The sequence below is a fragment of the Theobroma cacao genome, chromosome 1, assembly GCF_000208745.1.
Source record: "Theobroma cacao cultivar B97-61/B2 chromosome 1, Criollo_cocoa_genome_V2, whole genome shotgun sequence".
In the NCBI taxonomy this organism is placed as follows: domain Eukaryota; kingdom Viridiplantae; phylum Streptophyta; class Magnoliopsida; order Malvales; family Malvaceae; genus Theobroma; species Theobroma cacao.
This window is the reverse complement of record NC_030850.1, coordinates 32897660-32921119: the sequence shown is the minus strand read 5'-3', so window position 1 is coordinate 32921119 and position 23460 is coordinate 32897660. Positions and strand designations below refer to the sequence as shown.

The 23460-nt window shown below is 36.8% G+C and overlaps 6 protein-coding genes across 8 annotated transcripts; 2 read left to right on the top strand and 4 right to left on the bottom strand.

Moving 5' to 3' along the window:
• On the bottom strand, window positions 992-2739 carry LOC18613855 (uncharacterized protein C594.04c). The gene is made up of 3 exons (XM_007051299.2): window positions 2394-2739; window positions 2023-2286; window positions 992-1692 (listed from the first exon to the last, which is right to left on the bottom strand). The coding sequence occupies exons 1-3, from the start codon at window positions 2616-2618 to the stop codon at window positions 1213-1215; spliced, it is 969 nt and encodes a 322-aa protein (XP_007051361.2). The 5' UTR covers window positions 2619-2739; the 3' UTR covers window positions 992-1212.
• Window positions 3995-9393, bottom strand: LOC18613853 (translocase of chloroplast 33, chloroplastic). Of its 2 annotated transcripts, none has more exons than XM_007051297.2 (8): window positions 9126-9393; window positions 8826-8926; window positions 8630-8737; window positions 8405-8529; window positions 7969-8233; window positions 4845-4913; window positions 4582-4743; window positions 3995-4493 (listed from the first exon to the last, which is right to left on the bottom strand). In XM_007051297.2, exons 2-8 carry the CDS (start codon window positions 8922-8924, stop codon window positions 4425-4427), a joined length of 897 nt encoding a protein of 298 aa, XP_007051359.1. In that variant the 5' UTR covers window positions 8925-8926; window positions 9126-9393; the 3' UTR covers window positions 3995-4424. The 2 variants fall into 2 exon arrangements, with proteins under 2 accessions (XP_007051359.1, XP_017978164.1); XM_018122675.1 differs by having other exon boundaries at window positions 9282-9393.
• On the top strand, window positions 11261-14582 carry LOC18613852 (transcription factor 25). Its single transcript, XM_007051296.2, has 4 exons — window positions 11261-11569; window positions 11895-12433; window positions 12898-13809; window positions 14105-14582. Exons 1-4 carry the CDS (start codon window positions 11384-11386, stop codon window positions 14391-14393), a joined length of 1926 nt encoding a protein of 641 aa, XP_007051358.2. The 5' UTR covers window positions 11261-11383; the 3' UTR covers window positions 14394-14582.
• On the bottom strand, window positions 14612-17297 carry LOC18613851 (UNC93-like protein 1). The gene is made up of 2 exons (XM_007051295.2): window positions 15646-17297; window positions 14612-15483 (listed from the first exon to the last, which is right to left on the bottom strand). Exons 1-2 carry the CDS (start codon window positions 16806-16808, stop codon window positions 15180-15182), a joined length of 1467 nt encoding a protein of 488 aa, XP_007051357.2. The 5' UTR covers window positions 16809-17297; the 3' UTR covers window positions 14612-15179.
• On the bottom strand, window positions 17488-20217 carry LOC18613850 (O-methyltransferase MdmC). Of its 2 annotated transcripts, XR_001928309.1 has the most exons (10): window positions 19860-20217; window positions 19739-19792; window positions 19557-19640; window positions 19305-19430; window positions 19047-19114; window positions 18776-18845; window positions 18609-18674; window positions 18454-18531; window positions 18105-18366; window positions 17488-17863 (listed from the first exon to the last, which is right to left on the bottom strand). XR_001928309.1 is itself a non-coding variant. In XM_018122683.1 (9 exons), the coding sequence occupies exons 1-9, from the start codon at window positions 20127-20129 to the stop codon at window positions 18325-18327; spliced, it is 858 nt and encodes a 285-aa protein (XP_017978172.1). In that variant the 5' UTR covers window positions 20130-20217; the 3' UTR covers window positions 17876-18324. The 2 variants fall into 2 exon arrangements, 1 of the variants encoding a protein (XP_017978172.1); XM_018122683.1 differs by lacking the exon at window positions 17488-17863 and having other exon boundaries at window positions 17876-18366.
• On the top strand, window positions 20344-23453 carry LOC18613849 (probable plastid-lipid-associated protein 10, chloroplastic). The gene is made up of 8 exons (XM_007051292.2): window positions 20344-20668; window positions 20747-20860; window positions 20976-21110; window positions 21326-21421; window positions 21652-21732; window positions 22324-22410; window positions 22828-22889; window positions 22977-23453. Exons 1-8 carry the CDS (start codon window positions 20507-20509, stop codon window positions 23092-23094), a joined length of 855 nt encoding a protein of 284 aa, XP_007051354.2. The 5' UTR covers window positions 20344-20506; the 3' UTR covers window positions 23095-23453.

Sequence of the window (23460 nt, the reverse complement as noted above, 5' to 3'; positions counted from 1 at the left end):
TGTGCCATGGATTTAATCAAAATGGACTGATAATGATAGTTCATCAACCAAGGAAGCAAAAGTCATGGAGCAGGAATATTATAGTGCTAGGGGAAAGAACATTCCCATGAAATTTGAAGAATAGAAACACCTGCACATGCTCACTCCATAATTAACTAGAACCAACAGGAATTAAGCACTAGCTGCTGCCAAGTGAGAACAGGGTCAGCAATGAATCCAGGGCTAAAATATTTAAAAATAAAAGCTAATTTTCAAAAAAAAATAACTACTCCTTAGTCCCAACTCCTGCTGACCTCATCAAGCGTTCAAACAGTAATAGACCACTAGTAATAAAACAAGTTTGATTTGTTTGCAACATACAGACTAGCTGATCTGCAAATGATTCCTAGTTATGCATGATATACTTGTGAGACGATCTGTTATGACCTGCAATTCTTTGCAGGCATCAGGTGCTGCAAAACCCAGAGAGAAAAAAGGAAAACGTGTAATATAACTTCTCTTGTTACAAATTACATGTAGATCATGAAAATCAAGCATTTGTTCTTTTAGCTAATTGTTTTCTGGTAGGAATATTACTCCATTAACTCATTGATAAAATGGGACATAGGTTGCCAAATTTTAACATCTTCAAGTTTTGGAACAACAGCAATATAATACCCATAATCAATCACTTTTTCTATCAAGGATGCCAATGCTTTTTCTGGCTTGAAAAAGTGCAGAAGCAAACAAGATGACTGACGTCTAAACACAGAGACACAGAGACATCGCTATATTTGGTCTGAAGTTAGAATATTTTTTCATGGGCATCCTAAACAGCTATCTAAACACCAGCTTAAATCTCTATATAGCCAAATATCTGCTTTGGCCATCCATGCAAGTACAAGCTTGCTTTAAGATTTTTCTTCCGTAGAAGACTTCAAATCTAGACTTGCACTCTGACAACCATACCTCATATGACCTCAGATCTACATATTGTAAATATATGCGAAAATCAGACAATAAAAAGAGTTTTATAGCAAATGAAGAAAGAATTTACATGATTGCATAAAGTGATCCCTTTGACTACCAGTCTACCACAGACAACAACCATTTTTTTCTCTAAAATAGACAACAGATTACATCAACAGGGCTACAACAAGACAGGAAATCAAAGTATAGCTTTGACCCACATAAAATGAAACTTTCAGAGTTGGCAGTGAAGCAAATATCAGATCAAGTATCCTTATTTTTCACTGCTATAGCAGAAGATCTGAACCAAGGTACACACGCTGAGGTTGTCTTCTGATATAGTCTGTATGCTTCAGCTCTGTACTCTTTCTTCAACATCCGCCGCTCCACCAGCACAGTAACATAAGCTAAGCACATACTATTGATCAAAGACCCGACAAAGGTCCATCCATGTCCCAGGTTCCATGCAAAAATAACCAGGCCCCACCACCACAATTGCTCCCCAAAATAGTTAGGATGACGCGAGTACTGCCACAAGCCCCGGTCAAGATTAGGGACCACAGGCTTTCCAAGCTCTTTCAGCTTGCTATTTCTAGTCACAAAATTATGCAGTTGGGTATCTGCAAAGTACGCTATGACAATGCCACACAAACAAACTCCAGCAGCAACAAAATCCCACATATTCAAGGGCATATCAACCGAGTGCACAACATACAGTGGAAGACATATTCCAATCAAAAATATCTGCAGACTTTAATTACCCATTAGTTCATGCTCTCTCATCAGCATTTTTATTAATTTAGGTACTGTTGATAGCTGCTTTTAATATTTGCATTTTGCTTAGTGTAAAAAGCAACAAATGAAGCTTTATCAAAGCTCCTCTTTCTTTCAAAATTTTCATCTGTTCTTAGAAAAGGAAAATCCCCCTTCTCTATTAATTATAAAAAAGACACCCTTAGCATCCTACAAAAGTTCATTCAGGCACTTTATCCAACAGATTTTCCGCATTAATGAAAAATGGTCAATTTCCAGAAAGATGCAAAATTGATAAAGCAAAAATCTTTGAAAAGTCACCTGTTGAGAAAAGTAGACAGCGAAGAAGGAAATCCACCACCAATGCTTGCCATACTGTTGACTCATATCAGTAAACCTCCAGTCTTCTCTGGCACCCCACTGCCATTTTTCACGCCTGAAATAGTTATGGGTCAGCCTAATACTCCAAACCCAGGTCAACACTATCACAATCTTTGATCTCCACCAATCAAATTGAGCCAAAGGGTGTGTTGCATAGTGATGAACTAGCAACACCGGTATCACTGTCCAATACAAATCAATCATCTGAAACCAACCAGAACACCAAAACCACATTAAAAAAAAAAGGGGGGGGGGGGATATGAATAAAAAAACTTGAAAAAAAAAAGAATACTAGTAATAGAAAAACTGACCCAGTGGCTGGATTGAATATGACTGATGAGCCAGAAGAGGACATTGACATTGAAGAAAAAGAGGGCATTGGCTAAAAGGAGAGGGTGGTGAAAGCACCATGACCAGAGTGGAGAAAGAGAATTTCTACCGCTCTGGAAATGGCTAAGGAAATGAAGATAGAAGAGAATTGAAGGGAGAGGAACAAGAAATGCTACGACAGCATTTTTCAAGTTGCTTTTGCCCATGTTGTTTTGTTCCGTTCTGGGACTAGGAGCCGTTGGTCGGAGTGGAGCAAAAGAGGTGCGACTTTTATAGCAACAGGTACCTTAGTTTTTTGGTTTGTGGGACTGGGTACAAAGCAAAAGAGAAGTCCAAATGATGAGCAAAGATTAGCGTGATCATCCTTTTCTGCATGGAGGGTGGCGCATGGGGTCCAAGGGGGTCAACCCATGTCCAATCACCGAAGGTTTCTAATTATGATTTGGGGCCTACTGTTTGTTAAGTGCCAGTTCGGTTCGGTGTTGCATTATTAAATTTAAATACATCCCTAATCATTTGATCGATTTAGCTTTAGGCAAACCATTACCCTCTATGTTTCTCCCTAAAGAGGAATTAAATTAAACAGTACTTGAGCACTCGATTGAATAATAAATCATGCATTTTCACGTTAAAAGAAAGAATCAAACTATAATTTAAAAAATAAAAAACTATAACAAAAGGAAAAAGGAAAAACATTTGCCTGCACTGATTGATCTTTAAGCAGAATTGCAAAAATAAAGGCAGTATTGAATATTTTGTAGCATAGCTTTTTAACCGATAAAAGTATAAAAAAAGAAAAACCTAAAGCCTTTTTCGTCTAAAGACTGTAAACAAGCATCTTCAATGGGCTTCAATTAAAGTTAGACTGTAGTATTGAAACATTTATATATGGATTCCAATTCCTATCCAATTACTTCTTGAGCTTTTTAAAAAGCTTCCATGCCAGTCCATTGGTTAAATGTTCAAATTCAATGATAGTAGCAGTTAAATTTGACCACATTTTAGATTGCCAATGATCATGAGGCGTGTAAGAAAACATCCAAATCGATTAAAGGAATAGATTAAAAAAAAAAAAAACACTTGGAATAACAGTGCTTGGAAGTGCATGCAATGATGGGTGCAGCCTGTAATGGTGAGCTTAATCATATATGTTGGAATCACCTCACATGGATTCCACAGCTTATAAAAACTCCAAACCTCTGGTCCCCAACCCAAAAAACTCTCCTGCACAACTTCAACCTGTGCAAAATCCCCGCAATCCACGCAGCCAGAAAGTGAAACAGCTAATTGTACGGCTCCCAAGCCTGGGGTGGCGGGGCCCTCACCGTTATCCATAGCTGCTGCTGCTGCTGCTGCTGCTGCTTACACTTTATAAGCTTAAAGAACAACAAAGGGTCCACAGGCAGCGGTATTGTTTTCTTCTTGGCTTGCGAGGTCAGTGAAATATGCGACTTTTAGTGTTCATGGGTTGGCGGAGGAGAACTCTGCAGAGCATGCCAATGCTTGAGGCAGTATACCGTACCTCAAAACAAGGACCTCTTCCATGGGACCGAAACTCTTCAATACCTTTCAACTAATAACATTCTCAATTACACTCATCTATATAGTATTCATTGATGCATTAATAATTATTAGTTCGAAAAATACTGGAAAAGATCCAACCTCCCTCTCAGAGATTCAAACACACCCAAAAAAGAAAATCAGTACAGACAGTTCAGAAAAACAAAACGGAAAGAAAAGGATGGGAAAACATGAAGTTAGGAACAAAAGAACCTTCGCCTGCAAGCATGGTAATCCTACAATAACTCAACAATACATCATCCTAACAAGCACTACTGGCTGGATCTGCCAGAGCATACGCATAGCAAACTACCAAAATGAACCTGACTTTCAGAAGCAACCTTCAGAGGATTTCCTTAATTTTACCAAAGAAAGGGATGGCACAGAAAAACGAAGGGCCTTAACAAGACCCAATGAAACTTGCAGAGGGCCAGATCCCATTCTTGTGGCTCTCATAAAGGTCCATTGCCAGTTGCAATATCCTTTTTAATTGCTCCTTGAATCCATTTGAGAACAAGCCACTGGAACAACAAAAGATATGCATTAGAATATAACCATTTATGTTTCAGTCCAGCCCAAAGAGAAACCAAGAAACTGCAAAAACTTTACCTGAAGCCCAAGAATAACAGGAATCAACATTTTACCCCTATCATTTGAATCAGACCCATCTACCAACTTCTTGCTAACTACAATAGCTTGACTCTTATTTGTTGCAACACTTGTAATGGCTTTTACCAAGTTCGGAATCCAAGCATCACCATTGGGAAGAATCTGCATTGAAACAACATGTATTTTGCAAAGAATCAAGGCACTCAAATATGTGATGGGTCATAAACTGAGAGCACAAGATGAAAAATAAAAAAAGACCAAACCTTTTCATCACTGTCATTTTTATTGCACCTCCCACTGTTTTCAACCAAAACAACAGGAATGGCAGAATCCTACAATCATCAAAAGCAAGGAAATATCTAAAAAGGTAATTACAGCACTCTAAGCATATCATCAGAAAAGAAATAGTAATTAAGTAAGATAAATTTACAAGTAACATGTCCGTTGCAGACAATGGGGTCCAGTCATAAACCACCTGTTAACTTTTAAATTTTTTTTTTTGCCTGAAACTTTCCCCAATGTTCATGCCTGAAGCATGAATCTCCATTTGTGGTGTTCACTAATACCATTAAGTGAAAGCTCAGATCACCCTCATTTTAAAAGAGTGACTTCCATACAAACTTCTCATGAGACACAAGCATACCACCAAAATTTTCACCTGCAGCTAGTCATTTAATCCAGGACTTATATCCTAATTTCTCTTCTGTTTCCCATTTCTCATTGCATCTCTAGTTTAAATCATGAATCATAATTTGAGGTATCCACAGATATAAAGATAGAATTAGTTGAACTGATGTTTTAATTTATATGGTACGTCCAAACAAACTTATAAAAACAAAATGAGAATCTTCATCTTGACAAAATACACGTCAGATACCTTCACTATTGCAGTTTGAAACTCACTGCTCAGCATATGTTGTTAATTAGAGTTCAATGACCTTATAAACAAAAGTAAGCTCATCTATTGATCTTTTGTCTACTACACACTGCATTCTAATCGCATTCAGATATATGGTAACAACTCCTATCCGATAATTGCCTTGCCAACCAAAAACCTAAATCCATTCCAAAGGCCCTACTGTGATGGGAAAAAATTATATATTTAAAGCAAATATCAAAACCACCCACACCTCTTACTCTTCCTCTCTCATAACTAACATGTACCAATTTTTTCCTGTTTGTGGAACCATTTACCAAACTGTGACTCAACTCTGTACTTCCACAACTTACAACTAACAAATGAGAACGCACATATGTCATGGTCCACACCAACCTAGACTTGGCAATTCGTGTTAACATGTCGTAAATGTGTTAGACATGATTAGACACGAAACACGTTAAGACTAAACACGAACACGACACGTTTAATATTCGTATCTTAAATTTAAAACACATATACGTATACGTTTAATACATGTGTAACACGACACGATTAACACGTTTATTAAACGTGTCAATATACGACACGACATGATTAATAACACGATTAAATAAAAATATTTACAATTAAATATAATTTTATTATTTAAATTTAAAATCTATAATTATAAAAATAATTATAACAAAACAAAAATAATAACAACATCAAATAATCACCAAAAATAAAAAATTGGGGTTGAGCATGTATAATTACATTATACCCTTTATAAAATTAAAAAAAACTTATTAAAATAATTATTTAAAATTATTTATATAAGATTAAAATAATTTTTTAACTATTAATTTTTAATAGGTTAATAAATATGTCACGTATACACGTTTAAACACGATAATACGATTAAACACGATAATACGATTAAGTAAACGTGTTTAAATGTGTTTTAAACGTGTTAAAGGTGTTTGTCATGTCTGACACAATTAAACACGAAATATGTTAAGACTAAACCCAAATCTGTTTAAACCGTATCTTCTCGTGTCGTGTTCAAAATTGCTAAGTCTACACCAACCCCTGTGAGATATTATCCGCTATGGCCGGCTGACCTCACAGTTTTGTCCCAACAAAAGACGCCTCTCAGATTAAAAGTGATGTAAACCCTTATATTTCTAGTATCACTCTAATATATAACCAATGTGAAATTCATGACTCCCCTCTCTAGAGCATGACATCCACTCTTACTCCCCTCTAGGAGTTTGAGAGCATTATCTTGACGATATAGGATTCACGTGACTCACCCGCTGAGAGCATTATCTCGACAATGTAAGATTCACGTCCACGCGAAAACCATAACATCCTCTCCCACTTCAACAAAGGTCCACTGTCCTCAGTGACACATTACTAGTACTCAGAGTCCGCTCTGATACCAATTGTCACTGTTCACACCTACCATTGTGAGGTATTGTCCACTTTGGCCCGCTGGCCTCACTGTTTTATCCCACAAAAGACACCTCCCAAGTTAAAAGTGGTGTAAATCCTTATATTCCTACTATTACTCTACTACATAGCCAATGTGGGATTCATTGCTCGCCTCTCTAGGCCATGACATCCACTCTTACTCCCCACTGGGAGTTTTTCTTCGATGTAGGACTTTGTGACTCACCCGTTGAGAGTATTATCTCGACGATGTAAGATTCACGTCCATGTGAAGATCGTGACAACATGCATAGCAAGCACAGTACACAAGGTTAAGGGGACAAATAAACTTATCTCTTCATGTCATCCTGTCCAACACCTTTCTAATACATCTCAAGCAGATCAATTTGAAAGAAAATATATACCCCAAATCTTTTTCCCCCAATTTAAATTCATTCAAATAATTTGAATAGTGATAAAAGAAGTTGATGCAGCTGCCATATGACATACAATAAAATGCTTTGGTATTAGTATAACGGACAAAGGTAGCTGATATAGATGGTCTACAATTAGCACCAAAGATCCAAAATGCAAAAAACACCTAAAAGAAGCTTTCTCACTTTAGGAAGCCACACAAGAAAGAAGATTAGGACAGCATCAGCTAAGAAGAGGAGAAGGGTTGCTATATGTAATTTCTTTCTATGGGAAGTGGCAACAAGTAGAAGCTGAATGAATTGTTAGCATCAAAATCCAAAAGAGCTTAACCACTTCTATCTCTATGTGCATTTTTGGGCATTATTGAAAGAAGCAAAGCCTTAACTTAAAGCAAATCCTAGGAGTATAAAATCACAGCTCTTCTGCTCTCGCATAACTACCAAGAAGCCATTGCTTCTCCAGTGCGTGGAATCATTAAAATCAAAACTAAACTCTCTACTATGCCAACTTACAAGTGACAAACAACATTTTAGTTGGCACATCATGCAATTTCTATGAGAACAAATGAGCTTATCTCTTTATGTTAAGCTGTTCAACACCTTTCTTTATGCAATCCAACATGTCTCAAAAAAAAAAAAAAAACCTTGAAAGAATATGCATACCTCAAAATCCTTTTTCCTAATCCGAGCTCCCATACGAATGGCCTTTAGCACACCCTCTGATCTTTTAGAAGAAAAAACATCATAATTCAGTCCATCAGGTGGACAAAGCTGTGCATGAGTGAGCACAAGCAAACTTTTGCGCCATATTTCTTTGCCAAAACTGTTGGTGATAGCCCTAATGATCTGCTTATCCAAGTCATCCACTCTATACGCATCCAGGCGATCAACATAAAGCAAAACATCTATAGTCTTATTCAAAAGAAACCTGCATTAAAATTAGAAGATTTGTTCTCAACAAAAGGAACCATACCTTGTAGTAAACTAATCCTAAAAAGAAACTATTATTATAATTTATTGAGAATCACTTAATTAACAACTAAATTCATCACACAACAAATGTGATGCTAACTTAAGACTGCTTAATTCGAGTACCGACCCTTTGATCAACTCAAGAGCTTGGTGATTGACGTATCCAGCCTCCACAAGCCCTGGTGTATCAATTACATTCAATGTAAACCCTGCCCAGGAGCGTGAAACCATGACGGGTCTCAGCCCCTCTGACTGAAAAACAAACACAACCACAATTCAAGCTTATGAAATCTAAAACAGCATAAAGATATCAATCCAAGAAAGCAAAGGAAAAAGTAAAACCAATACTGACCTGAAAAGCAGTGACTCGAACAACTTGCTCCCCAATAAGAGAATTGATAGTAGAAGACTTTCCTACACCACCTTTGCCCATAACAAGGATAGTCAAAGTGTTGACATTCTGCAATTTTTTGCAACAATCTTGAGTAAATATGTTATTAAGTCAAAGTAGTCAAAGTAAAGAAAGGATTAAAGGGTTTATCAAAAACCTCTTGCTTCAATTTGCCCAACAACTCGAACAATTTTGTTTGTGAAGCAGCAGGGAATTGTTGAAGACCGAGCCACTCACGAGGCAAAGCGGTACCCATTCCTGCAAAATGCATAAAAAGAACAGGAAAGCAAAATCAACAACCTTCAACATAAGCAATAAACCCTAAACCACAAAAGCTGATATCATAGTGAAATGCTTGAGCAAACTTTAAATGCAGCTAAAAAAATGAGATGGGTCCGTTTTCTTTCGACAGATAGTGAAACAACGAGTAAGAATTTGAGGAGAAATGTGGATTTACCGTCCTATCTTCCTTACTGCAACTTGAGAAAGAGAGTGAGAAAGAAAGAGAAGGAAGGAAGATTTAGGGGAGGTTTTTGTGGTAGTTGTTGGTGGGCAAGTAGGTGGGAAACTGCAAGAGAGAAAAGGGAGGAGGGATTGGGTTTGGGAAGGTTACCTTGTCGAATTTTAGGATTAGTGTTTGTTTTGTCCGCCAGCAGCAGAGATGGCTGTTTCACGGGTCTGTAAGGCTACATAATCTGCGCCGCCCACTGCCCACTGTGCTTACCCAACCGACCTATTTGCAACTTTGCAAATTACAATTTTCCCTTTTTTTTTCTTTTACCAAACAATATAATTTAAATTTTATTTTCACATTTTTCAACGAGGTTAAAGCCAAATTTTGCAACAAACATGTTTTATCCCTGGCCGTGTGTACTTGTTAAGTTGTTTTACCAACCCATTGTTTTAGTTGATGCAGTAAATCTATAACATCTCTTTACTTGGTATGAGAAACACAAAAAAAATAGTACTAAAGTAATTATTTAGGTTAGGATGGATATTTTTTTTTTGATAAAAACGAAAATTTTATAAAGATATAATATCTAAAAAATTCATAAATTATTTCAGTAGATTCAAATAAAATTTTTATATTTTGATTTTAAATCAAATAAAATTTTTAAACATAATGTTAAAAAAAAACTCATAAATTATTTAAAAATATTAAAATAAATATTTTATTTTTTTATTAAATTCAATCAAATTTTTATATTTTTATTTTGGATCAAATAATCTCTTATAACTAATGATTAATTAATTATCATTAGTAAAATATTACTTGTTATTTTATATTCGTATGATACTGATATAACTTTAATCAAAATGGTGAAAAATATTATATGATCATATTATCATTCTAAATTAACATGTTATATTATCATCAATTATAATAAGTGAATATATCATATCATTATTAATTTTAATATGTCAACATACTATATTAGTGCCACGTGATATCAAATTGTTATTAGTTAAAACATCATTTATTATTTATGTCATATGACGTTAATGTAATATACTAACATATTATAATAGATGAAAATGTAACATGTTATGTAACATCATAACTTGGTTACGTGGTATTTTCACATTTGATATTAGTGTCATTGACGTAAAAATAATAAATAATATTTTGACTAATGACAGTTAGTTAATCATTAGTAATAAAAACTTATTTGATTCAAAATAAAAAATATATAGATATGAGTAAATGCAATAAAAAATTAAAAATTATTTGAATTTTTTAAAATTAAAAATATTTAAAAATATTTAGTATAATATTTATAAAAAGTCTCTAAAATATTTAAAAAAATTCAAATAAATTTGTTTACTCTTATTGCATTTAATAAGTCCTTATACTTTTATTTTTAAGTTAAATAATCTTTTTTATTTTTTTATTTTGAGTAAAATAAGTTTATATAAATAATGATTGATTTAATCAAAATGTCATTTGTTATTTTATAACACGTAAGTTAACGTAATATATTAATATATCATAATTGTTAATGATGTGACATGTTAATATATCATAATTAATAATAACATGACTGCTAATTTTGCATGATAACAAACTAATGTGATATTTGTTACATTTTACATTAATGCCAAGTAGATAAAAAATAATAAGTGATATTTTAACTAATGATAATTAATTAATCATTAGTTATAAAAACTTATTTGACTTAAAATGAAAATATATATGCTTGATTAAATGTAATAAAATAATAAAAATTTATTTAATTTTTTTAAATAATTTAAAAACTTATTTGAACATTATGTTAAAATATTTTGTCGAAACTAGCCCTAACAATGTTAATTTTTTTAAAAAAAGCATAACAATGTTATTCTCGGTCCATTAACTTTTGGTTTAAGAAATTAAGTCAGCCATAATAAAAAAAACAGAATGCATTTAAAATTTTATATTTTTTAATAATTTATTATTTTAAGTAAATTTGTCTGATTATGATAAATTGGACTAGGCTTTCTAGCCCTCTTTGTACCAAAAATAAAATAAAAGCAACACCTCAAACCCAAAGTGAAATTAGCCCATACACAGGAAATCCGGGTCGGCCCATGAATCAGATTACCATCATCTTCCTCACGGCAAACGAGCATTAAAGTGAAAAGTCCAACACGGTGGTCCTCGAACTACAGAGCAAGTGAATCCGAAAACTCAAAAACTCGGCAGTTTACCCGCCGTGCCTGAGAAAAGAAAGAACGATGTCGGCTAGATTGCTGAATAAAGTTTTGAAAGAACGAGAGCAACAAAAACAACACGTAATTGAAGAAGAGGAGCAACTAAATGGCGGCGAATCAGAGTCGCCGGATTCCGGTGCTCGTTCTTCAGTGAATCCCTTCGACCTTCTCAACGAAGGTGACGACGAGGACGAGGGTAATCCTGACCAGGTTTAGTTCCTTAACCCTATCCTGTATAACGATCCTTTTATTCGATTAATCCTTAATCGCGTTGAACTAGGAATAGCCGTTTGTATTAGCATATTTTGCTTTGGAATTAAGTTTCAATATTATTAATTTATTCCAAGGATTATAACTAAGGCTTTTAACTTGAAGATTTCAAGCTCCAAGCTGCTGCTTTCTGGGCTTTGCATTTGTTAAAGAAACAAATTTTGATTATAAAAGTTTTAGTTGGAAACAATAATTTATCGTGTGCTAGTTACATTATATTGATCTAGTGATGTCCTTTGGAGAGTAATATGGGTTTCGGCTGCAGATGGATGCACCGGAAGTTGCTGATGAAACCTTGACCAGAAAAGAAGAACCACCTTCATTGAGAGGTACTGCCAATGTAGTTTCGAGGTCTAATAACAAATCAAAGAAAAAGAAGAAAAAGAAAAGCAAAGAGGTTTCATCAAGTATGGATAAACATGAAACGCCCTTGGATGTGACTTTAGATGCTTTATCTTTGGATGGTAGTTCTTCTGGTCATCAGTTGGGTTCTAATAAACCCATATCAGAAAATGCTAAAGATTCTGGTGATTTGGTTAAACAGTATACAACGTCTATACTACAAGTGGATCCTAAGTATCTAAATGTTGAAAATGAGCTGCGGAGAATATTTGGTTCTAAGGTGGTCAAATCATTTGAGAAAAGCAATCAAAGCAGCACTTCCAGACAGGTACGTGGTGGAAGACGGGGAAGCCATCATATTAGGAAGACTGTTATGATATCTCCATCAGACCATTGGCCTCGCTGGGATGGATCTCTGTCGATGGAATTTCTGGAAACTAAGGATGGGTATCATTACTTTAGGTAGAAATCTTACTAAGTCTCTCTGATATTGCTAAAAACTTACTCTCCAATTTTGTATTTTTCTCACCCAGTTTGAGTGTATGTTACCAACTTGAGAAATAGTATGTAGATAGCTTTCGACATATATGAAATAGGAATCCATTTCTTTTCCACAGTTTCCTGAGTTGAGTGAAAATTTTACATGCTTTTGCAACATTTAGATGAATTTAGATGTACAAAAAAATTAAAACTAGGCAGTGCTTTGGTGAACATTTTCACAGTTATTGAAATGCAATATGGGAACCAGAGCATATTTTCATCATGCAAAAGTGATGATTTACTAATTTCTAGGTGACCTTCTGCCTAGCTTCATTGATCTAGAGACAGAAAGATTCAAAAAGTATCAAATCAAGTGCAGTTCCCATATTTTTGGTTTTAGTTTGTTTACTGTGTCCTAACTTCGTGGTTTTGTTCATGTCTTGTAGATATGCACACTCGTCTTCCTATGATCAAGCTCAAAGAGCATTTGAAGCTGCTCAAGCTATTCATGACCTGAATGGCGTAGCTAGTGTTCTGTTGTATCATCCTTATCACTTAGATTCTCTTATAACCATGGCAGATTATTTTAAATTTGTGGGTGAGCATCAGATGTCTGCAGATGCTATTGCAAAGTGTTTATATGCCTTGGAATGTGCGTGGCATCCTATGTTCACTCCCTTGCAAGGTAATTGCCAATTGAAGTTCAGTCATGACACGAACAAGCCAATATTCAAAGCTCTTTTCACTCACATGAAAAACATGGATAGGCGGGGCTGTCATCGATCTGCTCTAGAAGTTTGTAAATTGTTGCTTGCACTTGATTCAGATGACCCAATGGGAGCTATGTTCTGTCTTGACTACTTTGCTTTGAGGGCAGGGGAGTATGCATGGTTGGAACAGTACTCTGAAGACTATAGAAGTGATAGCTCCTTATGGTTGTTCCCAAATTTTTCATACTCCCTTGCTGTTTGCCGATTTTATCTTGAGCAAGAGGAATCCTCCCATAATACTTGTGTGGATGCCTCAAAGGCTTTTTCAGCTGATCTTATGAATCAGGCTTTGATGCTTCATCCATCGGTCCTTAAGAAACTAGTAGCCAAGGTGCCTTTAAAAGATCAGGCATGGACAAATATACTCAAAAATTCCTTTTTCAATTCAGATCAAATAGGGATCCCATCTCTGGATCACCTGATTAATATTTATGTGGAAAGAAATTATCTAATATGGAGGCTTCCTGATCTGCAAAAGTTACTTCGAAATGGTGCCCTCCTTGTTATTGAAACACTAGGACATAATAAAAGTGATGCTAAAGATTGGGCTTGCGTGAGGAAAGAAGCATTCTCATCTGACAAAAACGAGTAAGTATCAGGATATAAATTGTATTGTTGCTTTGTTTGTTATTTACTACATTTCCTCCGTCTTTGATTTGACTGCAATATTCAGGTTTATTTGTTACATTTTAAGCACTAAATCCATCTATTTGCTGTCTCCAACTTAAGGGTGTGCTAAATTAGTGTTGGGGCTGAATATAGATAAAGCTGCTCTTAAATATACACGCAGCACTTTCATTGTGATTTGCTAGCTTAATTAGATTAGATGAGCTTATCACATAAATTGGAGTTTTGTGTGACAGTTTTTTCACCCTGTGGTCAGGTATGGTCATTTGTTGGTTCAGGAGTTCTCTGACACAGTGCAAACTCTTCCACCTGATAATCTGCAAAACTTTATGGTTGACATGAGGGAAGCTGCACAGATTGGGGGTCAGGTTGCCAATCCACCTGCTGGCGGTCATGCTCCTGCAGCACGTGATGTTGCAAATCGCAATCCATTAGCCGTCCTGTTTGAGTCGTTGCTACCATGGGTTAATTATGGAGATGCAGGAGATGGCATAGTTGATGAAAACCAAGTTAATGGGCAAGGTCAAGACGATGAAGATCACTGAGTTGCAATGTATTAAGGGTTGACAGAAAGCTCTTAGGAAAAATAAGCCAGTTTTCAATAATTTCTCGGACACATATATCAGTTCCATGTGTAGAAGTCAATTTTTTTACTGTTCAGCCAGGAAGAGGTTCTTGCGTGTACAAAGATTTTTGTGGGGAATCAAAGCCAACTCTGTTAGTTGTCTTGTCAATTTTGTGGACATTTTTGGAGCATCCTGTACAAACTGATTCATTGCTTTTACATAGCAGTTCAACCATTTTGGAAAAGAATTTGTTTATCATGGTAGTAGAACGCACAAGCATTGCAAAATTGTTGATACTATCGACCACCATCCGGTGGATCCATTTGGGGAGTCAATTTAGCATTCAGAAGATTTGTAGACTTAATTCTTTTTACTGATCGATAGTTTGAATTATTGGGATTGTTGAGAATTGGCTACCAGCATTTCTAGTGATGTAGTGTGCAGATTTCAATTTGTTGAACCAAGTGACCAGGAACCCTTGCATTTTATCTCTGAAGATGAGGAGCTAGGATTAGACAATTAGATGTCATGAACAGGATGCTGATGTGCACATTTCCTTTTACAATCTCTGAACTTGTATTATTATTTTTTTAAAAAAAAAAAGGTAGATCGCAACCTGTTTAGAACAACAATTCTACAAACCAAGGAATAGAATAATAGAAACATTTGATACATGAAGAATTCCATTAATTTCAGATTTCACCTTCTGGAACTTTTATTTTGCACTAGATGAACAAGAACTTTGAAAGGGGATAAAAAAATTTGTCAGGTAGACTTGCCAGGTACTTGAGAAGCATCCCTTTCTGCAGCAGGAGTAGACTTGCCAACTTCTTCGTAACCATCTTTGATTGAAGCAGGGGGAGGGAATCCGGAAGCAGTCTCAGCATCCTCTGCAGACTTACTGTCATCCTTTACTGCCAAATAAACAAGGAGCCCCAGCAATGGATAACTCAAAGTGGTAAGAGCCCAATTGATAATCAGCTGGTTGAGCAAGGGAACCTTGTGTTTGTCAACTTGCCAGGCAACTGCAGCTCCTGCACTCTGCGCTCCTTTGTAGAAACCGGCATATCTGCAAGTTTTATGCGGACAATCAGTAAGTGAAGCGAAGGGCTTATGAACTCTACATATATGCAGCCATGTCCTCCAATTGACATTAGGAGCTAGAAATTATTAAGGATACACGAAATGGATTATTTAATATTTATGGGGTGAAGGGGCAAAAAAGAATTGCCTGCTGAGGGTCTCTGAGTTATCAGCTAATGCTCCAATCACCCAATAAACCAAACTTTGAAACATGGCATCCAATAATCCATAGCAAAAATATAATACGAATGGTCCAGCAAAATCGTTTCCTGAGTTTTTGAAGTCCAACCGCTTGGGAAGCTTGTGAAAAGAATAATTTAACTGGCTGGCAAGCCCACCACCCCAAATTGCAGTCCCAAGCACAGCAACAACTCCAATCCCAACCAAACCTCTTGTTCTTCTGCTCTTGAAACTGAAGTCCAAAACATATCCAATTCCAACTGAACCTATCATTTGAGCCCCCCAATAAAAGACATTGTTCAATCCTCTTGTTCTCAGATTAAACTTCAAACCGTTAAAGTTATTGAACTGGTAGGTGTAGAAGAAGTTGCTAGCCCAGGCAGCTGGGATGATGAGACGCAGCTTCCAATTACGAAAGAGCTTAACGATCTCAAAAGCCTCTATGTAAACATTTGAATATTTGATGTTGGTGCAGCGAGTACCATCATCTCTGACAACACGATCGGGGGATAAAATTGCAGATGAGATGAGCGCACCAGCTGACATGAAACACATGAAGGTAATATACGTCTTGTCATTGACAGATTCGGAATTTTCACGGTGGTAGTTCAGGATGAAAGGTATGAGTCCACCCATAACACCACCCAAATTAAAAATAGTCCAGAAGAGAGAAATATAGGTGCCTTTACGGTCAGGGGTGGGATAGGAAGTCATGATAGCACCTTGTCCAGCCCAAAGAAGGCCTGCACCGACGCCAAGCAAACCGCCGGCGATAATTGGAAAAGTCTGGTCGTGATGGTGATTGTAGTAAAGGAAAGAGCCCGCATAAAGGACATACGTGGAGCAGCCTACGGCAAGGGTAATCCTGGGTCCAAAGATGTTGTAGATGCCACCACCAAGGATTCCAAAGACGGAAAAGGTGGTGTACAGAGCTGTGTTGGCGTTATTTGCTGCCGTAGGGTCGACCTGGCCACCACCTCCCATGCCAGAAAGGGCATTGAACATGCCAGGACAACAGAAACATACTAGACCTATTAAGCTGACCTGGACGAAGGGTGAGTTGTACCTGAAAAGTGAAGATCTCACAGGTACTTCGGCTGCTGCTTCCTCATCTCCTGGGAATCCCATCATTGATTCGGTTACTTAAATTCGATTCTCCCGAAAGGGAGAATCTTATATAGAAGCAAGTATGGCTCTTCATTGAGGAATATAACATTGGTTTCTGCGTGGGGAGCTTTGGATGGAACTCCTGTTGTTCCCATTGTCTTTCCGTTAGGAACAACGTAGGCTCACCTTTTCACCTCTTTTATATATTTTTTTCTTGTTTTTCCCCTTTAAATATTTCATAAAACTTTTATCCAGAACATGTCAGCTGCCATGCCAGGTTATGGTCATGCTAAGTTAATGATTCAAAACATTTACCTATTCACTTTGTTTTGTCGAGAGGCAGCTGTTCAGAATACTTTGCTCTGTAATAAGCTCTGAATAATTTAGGTAGAAAGACATATTGGATGGGTACAAAATACCCTGTATGCGTCTTCCAAGGATGATTTCTACAAGGAACGGTGATGTCAGATGATGGAAATTTTGAACGGACATTAAGGATTTCTTGTCCTGTTATCTCTCCTTGATGAATGAGCATGCTCATTGTCCTATAATTCTCAACTATATAAAATAGGTATATGGAAAAAAAACAGTATAAACGAAAACAGCAAACCATAATTTCTCCAACGACAGAAGGCACCATAAAACAGATGAGAGTGACAAAATTGACGAAAGCGGCCCATAGACCAACGTAGCAGAGAGGACATCTTTGAACGGACTTTAAATTTCCGATGGTTCCAACATAACAACGTCAAATGAAAGCTGTTCCCAGCAGAGAAAAGTTGACGTCTTTTTCCACCAAACAACGATTTTGCATCATCAAGGCGTACTCTGGCATCCATGTAACGCTACTTTCAAATAAAATTCATAACCCAGTATTCCGAATAAGTACAAGGCTGAGGGGTGATCCAAGTGGAGAAATTTTGGCCACAGCCTTTTTGTTTTGTGGCCTTAAACCATGCAATAAGCACCGTCACAATGGCATAGTTGGACCCCTAGATGCAAACAAACAGCTTTCTTACCTCGATTCCTGTTGTATGCAGAGATCTAAAACGGGAAGAAACAACCGCTGGAAGATCATTCTGCCGAAGATAAAAATAGAAATGCTAAGAAAGGATATTATACGAAACTAGGAAACCTGTAATGTATACATTTTTCATTCAAAAATAGAAAAGCAGTCTCAAGTAATTTCTAGCTCTGTCTTGTTGGTTGTTACAACAAAACAAGGGGGCAAATGTACATCAGGATGATCCCCAGCCCTACCTTGCTTTCAAGGGGAACAGAATTCATCTAACAAGCATACATCGATGGCCAGCACTTTACCTGTCTGAATGAATTTCAAAGGATGTGGCGGGCCTGTTGATGGTCGCACTGGTTTAAAGACTTGACCTTCAATCAACCCACTAGGCACCTGTCAAGTAAATTAACTACGTGACCATTTTAAAATATGAGTGCATTTTCCAGAGGATGTTGCACAAACATGAACCATGGTTTTGACTTCCTAGGAATAAACCAACAAGTCAAGCAGTAAGTATGACTTAGATCATCGTTTTTGGCAGATTGTCATTCCATCTCCAATAGGTACCTAATGTTCCAAAAAGTGCAGGGTTATTGACAAACTGAATAAATTCCATAAATTTGTTTAAAATGAGCAGACAATGCAACTACTTACCATACTGATGCTTACACGCTTGTCCTCCATTACATTTCTATTGAAATTCCTAATGCTAACAGTCTTCGCATCATTTACCTGTTACAAAAAAATCATTAGAAAATAAACGTTATTTGAAAGGGGCAGATTTTATGAATCATAGACAAACAATTTACCAATGGGTCAGCAACTTTTCCATGCCAAAGGACATTATCAACCACGATGAGTCCCCCAACCCTAACCTGTAAACCAAAACCAACTATAAGCTAAACTTTGCTGGCAAAGAAGTGAGTTAAAGTATTTAACAAAATAATGAACGCTTGAAATTCTATTTAGGCATTACCAACTGTAGTAGCAGTTCAAAATATTCTTGATTCATCCTCTTTTCAGCATCCACAAATGCAAAATCATAGCTGCTTTAAAAAGAAACCTGTGAGTCATCATATTCATCAGAACCTTAGAAATTGTTAAAAGAGAGAATTTTCATTGACATCCTGCTAAATTAAGAAAATTAGCAACGCATGCAAAGAATGGCAAACTATCATTCATTTGCAATGAGAAAATATGGATTGAAACAAATGCACCATAGTGTAAACATTGCATGCTAAATTCACCTGCAAGCCTCACCATTCAGAATCATAGATTTCAAGGCATCCGCAGCTAGTCCATGTTTCACAATTACCTAACACCAACAAACAACTTAGTTCTATCTAGATACCATTGAAACAAGTATGATTAGTGCAAACATGTAGGATAATTTATTGCATTATTTCACCATTGTTGAAATCAAGACAGAGGAAAATGAAAACTCAAAATACTAGTAATACTGTTTCAAAAGGGGAAGAGATGTTGATCACATAATATATCCTTACCTTCTGTGAAACACCGGCTAGCTCATAATACTTTTTTGCAACCTCAAGAGATCTAGCATCCCTTTCACAGGCAACTAAACAGCCTGATTCTGGTAGAGCCAATGCAATAGCCAATGAAGAGTATCCCTAAAGAAAAAACAACACGAATTCTCTTTACTAGAATTTATCTACCTTTAACAAGAAAGGGAATAGTTCCAACAACGTAGCTTAGTTCATTAATAGGCTGAATTCAATAAGACTGCATAAACTTACAGTGTAAACACCGATTTCGATGCATCTTTCAGCCCCCAGAATCTGCACTAGCATCGCTAGTAACTGTGCTTGATCAGGAGACACCTTATAAAATTAAAGAAAAAAAGAAAACAAAAAACAAAAATTTATCACCTGTTTTGCTAAAAAGGAAAATGAAAATTGCGTGATTGATAATTTGGTACCTGCATTTGACTACCGCGCATATTGGCGGTTTCTTCGCGTAACTGTCGGAGAATCTGGAACAGGGTAAACAAAAAAATTAGGGCAATTTTTTTTTTTTAAGTTGGAATTTTTGATAAGTACCTGAGGCTCGCGAACATTGGCGAGAATATAATCGTAAAGCCGAGGAGTGATGCTGATGACTTGCTTGTTACCGTATTTTTCATCCTCCGCTACGATAAATGGTGCGTTTGATGAAGACGAGCAATTTCTCGTGAGATTATTCAACTTTAAGAATCTGGATTTGGCGGTTAGAGAAGATAAGGCATGGAATTGTTGCCGTCTACTTAGATAGACTACGGCGCGTTGATAGGCTGAGGCAGAGCATCGACTAATTGCAAAGCCGGTGGCCATTTGGGGAAGAGATAAGGGAAGAGCTGAATGTGTAGTATTGTTAGCGGGAAGTGATCGAGTTGTTGCGGCGCCTTTGTCATGGCTCGGGTCGGGTTACTTCTGCCGGTTAAAAAGGGTCCAAATAAAATATACTAAAAATAGAACTCCATGGGTCCCGCAGCGCAAAACGATCGAAAATAGAGGGAAATGGATAACCGAAGAAGTGGCAGCTCTAAGCTCTAATTAGCTTATATCAAAACAAGCACCAATTAAAGCTGTGAACAATAAAGCAAACCCAAAATCCTTTCCTTTCTTTGACTTAATCCAATTTCTTCAGTTATTAACGGTCATATTTTGGAAAAATCATAATCCCCATTGTTACCAATCTGTGAACCGTTATGGAATTAGCATTTGCTGCTTCAGTGTATCCAGGAAATGGGAAGAGAGCTATCCATGAGATAAAGACAAAACCTCTCCGTTCAAAACTCGTTACCACCAAGAAACGGTCTTTTCACAACAAGTTTCTATGTTCAGTTGCTGTTGCTCCTGACGGGAATCGGGTTAGCATCCTTTCGTCGCTTTCCTTTATTATGACTTTCATTTTTGGGTGGCAATGGGATTTGCTTTTTTGGGTTCAGGTGTCTGAGGTTGAGTTAGAGAATAAAAAACATGATCTTCTCCGGGCTGTTCAAGAGACACAACGGGGGCTTATCGCAACTGCTGATCAACGCTCAATTATTGAGGAGGCTCTGGTCTGGTCTGCTTCCCCCCATTCTGGAAAATAGAGAGTAAATTTTGAAGTAAAGATGATTTTTTTTTTTTTCTTAATGTTATGGTATTTTCCTTTTGGGTTGTCAAATTTTGTAGGTCAGCGTTGAGGGATACAACATGGGTGCACCAATTGACCTGGTAGTGCTGGATGGAACATGGCGCCTGCAATACACGTCGGCCCTTGATGTTCTCATTCTTCTGGAAGCTGCTGCAAGGCTTCCCTTTTTTCAGGTACCAACGCTGGAAATTCTGTCATAGTATTCCGTTGCCCTTGATTATAGAATGCATTAAGTTGTTTAGATTTTGTTCAATTCTTGTTAGGAGGGTTTTCATGTTCTAGGATCAGGTTTAGTTCTTTGTGGTTACAAAGTTTGAATTATGTTACTTGTGTTTGTCAATCAATTGCTAAAAAGATTTGCTTTGATTCTTGCTGTCATATGGAGTAGGTTGGTCAGATCTTCCAGAAATTTGAATGCCGGGATCGGTTCGGTGGAGGTGTCATCCGAAATGTTGTTCGGTGGAGTATTCCAAATTTGTTAGAGGTAAACTTTGACTTTCCATCCCTCCACCTGTGTTATCGTGCATAACATATGCTAGGCTAGAATCATAGATCCTCAAGTAGTTGCACTTTTATACTCCAAGTTGGAGTGTGCACCTACTTTTTGCTTCAGCAATACTAGCTTCCATTACATCAACCCCAAGAATTTACTTAACTGATTATTCTTGAAGAAAATATAGTTTTAAGGAATTTTGTCTTTCTATTGCTTTACAGGAGCAACAAGGTGCCACTCTGGTTGTTTCTGCTAAGTTTGATGTTGTTTCTGTGCGGAACATCTATCTTCAGTTTGAAGAGGTCAACTCCCCTGCCCTTTTTCTTAAAACCATTACTTCCATGAAAGGTAGACTGTTACCTACTGCTGTTCAATCTCGAGATTAGAACTCTGGAGGAACATGCATGGTAGCAATTTATGTCCTTGTAAGTTTTGATAGTGAAGGTCTTCCCAGGATTTCACAAGCTAGAAAGAGTTGTGGTGGAGATTTTGGATATCTAACTGCCTCTAGGTTTTTTATTATTCCATACAACCATACAAGAATTACATAGCCTTAAATGTGCCTAGTTAGTCTTTAAAGGAATGCTCAGGTAACCCTTAGTGCATAACTATCTTCTTGTGAGAATGTTTTTTTTGAAAGTTGTGAGAATGTTGATACACAGAAACCCGTCCATGATCGAGTCTTTTCATCTCTTTTCATTCCTTTTATCTGAAGCTGTAGGTCATACCATCTGCAAACAAAATGGTTAGTTTTGTGTGGGTAAGTTGGCCTTTAGATTAGCAGTCCAAATCATGGTTAAAGTTTCGTACTGTCTTTACTAGTGGAAGATGAAAGTGGATTTTCATTTTTGTTTTTTTTAACTGATCTCAGGTCTGCATGTTGTATTTGGCAGATAAAAGTTCAAGATATAAACATCAGTGAACAGCTGCAGGCTCTAATTGCTCCAGCACTCCTTCCAAGGTCATTTTTAAGTCTACAGGTACATAATTATTTCCTGAATTTTTGGTTGGCATTGGTTGTTTTTGGGTTCTGCTATTCTGCATTTCTCCATGTGAAAAGTTGGAGTCCTGTGTCTAGTTATATTCACTAATTTAGGTTCTTCAATCTTCAGGTAGTAACTGATTCTCATCGGTGAAGTTGAGCTCACTATGAACAAATGCCAATTATATATTTTTTTTCTAATCTACTTTGATGTTCATTATCATATTAGCTTTTCTCTTAGCTATGTCTTTGAATTGATGCTGGGTGACTCAGCAAATTCAAGTCATTTGATTGTCTAGGAATTGTAGAATCGTGTGTTTCTCTATAGGTTACAGTTGTGTGCTTCTCTATGTGGTTACAGTTGATTGTACATTGGTATTTGTTTTTGAGAATTCCTTTGGATGCTTATGTGCAGATTTTGCAGTTTCTCCGAACATTCAGAGCTCAAGTTCCTGTAAGAAACCCAGGGACTGGAAGGTATATGTAACCCACATGTGCATTATCATAGCTCTTAAACATGTTGAGAATATTGCCATATGAATGGTGAAAAATATCTGATTGCAGGAGATCAGTGGGAGGACTTTATTACCTTTCATACCTGGACAGGAATATGCTCTTGGGCAGAGCCGTTGGAGGTGGAGGAGTCTTTGTGTTTACCAAAGCTCAACCCCTTGAGCTCTAACAAGTTGAATTTGTGTCTCAATTAGTAGAACCTCCATATTGCAAGTTCAGAAATTGGAAAGACGGGAAACATTCAAACAAGTTATCATTACTCAAGAAATCCAAAGAATCGAAGCATAACTACAAACTGCAATGCCTTCTCCAGAAGTGATGGAAATTTCCTGCTGCCTAATAGTTTTCTGACCTTTTTCTACTTTCATGTATAAAGGACAGAGTAATGCCGATGCATGTATAAAGGATAGACAGAGAGAGAAACAAAGGACAGAAAACTTTTGGTTTTCTTGCCTTGAGTTTTTTCTTTTAATACACATTATTATATTTGAAAAAAGATTGCATATACATTCCTCATTTTGTGGAAAACTAAGGG

Excerpts from the sequence above, each read along its gene's own strand:
- LOC18613855 (XM_007051299.2), bottom strand. The coding sequence starts at position 2,618 with ATGGGCAAAAGCAACTTGAAAAATGCTGTCGTAGCATTTCTTGTTCCT. Across the intron at positions 2,287-2,393 it reads ATATTCAATCCAGCCACTGG|ATGATTGATTTGTATTGGAC; the intron begins GTCAGTTTTTCT and ends GGTTGGTTTCAG. Across the intron at positions 1,693-2,022 it reads CTGTCTACTTTTCTCAACAG|ATATTTTTGATTGGAATATG; the intron begins GTGACTTTTCAA and ends TAAAGTCTGCAG.
- LOC18613853 (XM_007051297.2), bottom strand. The coding sequence starts at position 8,924 with ATGGGTACCGCTTTGCCTCGTGAGTGGCTCGGTCTTCAACAATTCCCT. Across the intron at positions 4,914-7,968 it reads TTAGGAAAAAGGATTTTGAG|GATTCTGCCATTCCTGTTGT; the intron begins GTATGCATATTC and ends TGATGATTGTAG. Across the intron at positions 4,494-4,581 it reads CTGTTATTCTTGGGCTTCAG|TGGCTTGTTCTCAAATGGAT; the intron begins GTAAAGTTTTTG and ends TTGTTGTTCCAG.
- LOC18613852 (XM_007051296.2), top strand. The coding sequence starts at position 11,384 with ATGTCGGCTAGATTGCTGAATAAAGTTTTGAAAGAACGAGAGCAACAA. Across the intron at positions 11,570-11,894 it reads ACGAGGGTAATCCTGACCAG|ATGGATGCACCGGAAGTTGC; the intron begins GTTTAGTTCCTT and ends TTTCGGCTGCAG. Across the intron at positions 13,810-14,104 it reads TTCTCATCTGACAAAAACGA|GTATGGTCATTTGTTGGTTC; the intron begins GTAAGTATCAGG and ends CCCTGTGGTCAG.
- LOC18613851 (XM_007051295.2), bottom strand. The coding sequence starts at position 16,808 with ATGATGGGATTCCCAGGAGATGAGGAAGCAGCAGCCGAAGTACCTGTG. Across the intron at positions 15,484-15,645 it reads AACTCAGAGACCCTCAGCAG|ATATGCCGGTTTCTACAAAG; the intron begins GCAATTCTTTTT and ends TAAAACTTGCAG.
- LOC18613850 (XM_018122683.1), bottom strand. The coding sequence starts at position 20,129 with ATGGCCACCGGCTTTGCAATTAGTCGATGCTCTGCCTCAGCCTATCAA. Across the intron at positions 19,793-19,859 it reads CCAATGTTCGCGAGCCTCAG|ATTCTCCGACAGTTACGCGA; the intron begins GTACTTATCAAA and ends ACCCTGTTCCAG. Across the intron at positions 18,675-18,775 it reads TTGAACTGCTACTACAGTTG|GTTAGGGTTGGGGGACTCAT; the intron begins GTAATGCCTAAA and ends TTTGGTTTACAG.
- LOC18613849 (XM_007051292.2), top strand. The coding sequence starts at position 20,507 with ATGGAATTAGCATTTGCTGCTTCAGTGTATCCAGGAAATGGGAAGAGA. Across the intron at positions 21,111-21,325 it reads CAAGGCTTCCCTTTTTTCAG|GTTGGTCAGATCTTCCAGAA; the intron begins GTACCAACGCTG and ends CATATGGAGTAG. Across the intron at positions 21,422-21,651 it reads GTATTCCAAATTTGTTAGAG|GAGCAACAAGGTGCCACTCT; the intron begins GTAAACTTTGAC and ends ATTGCTTTACAG.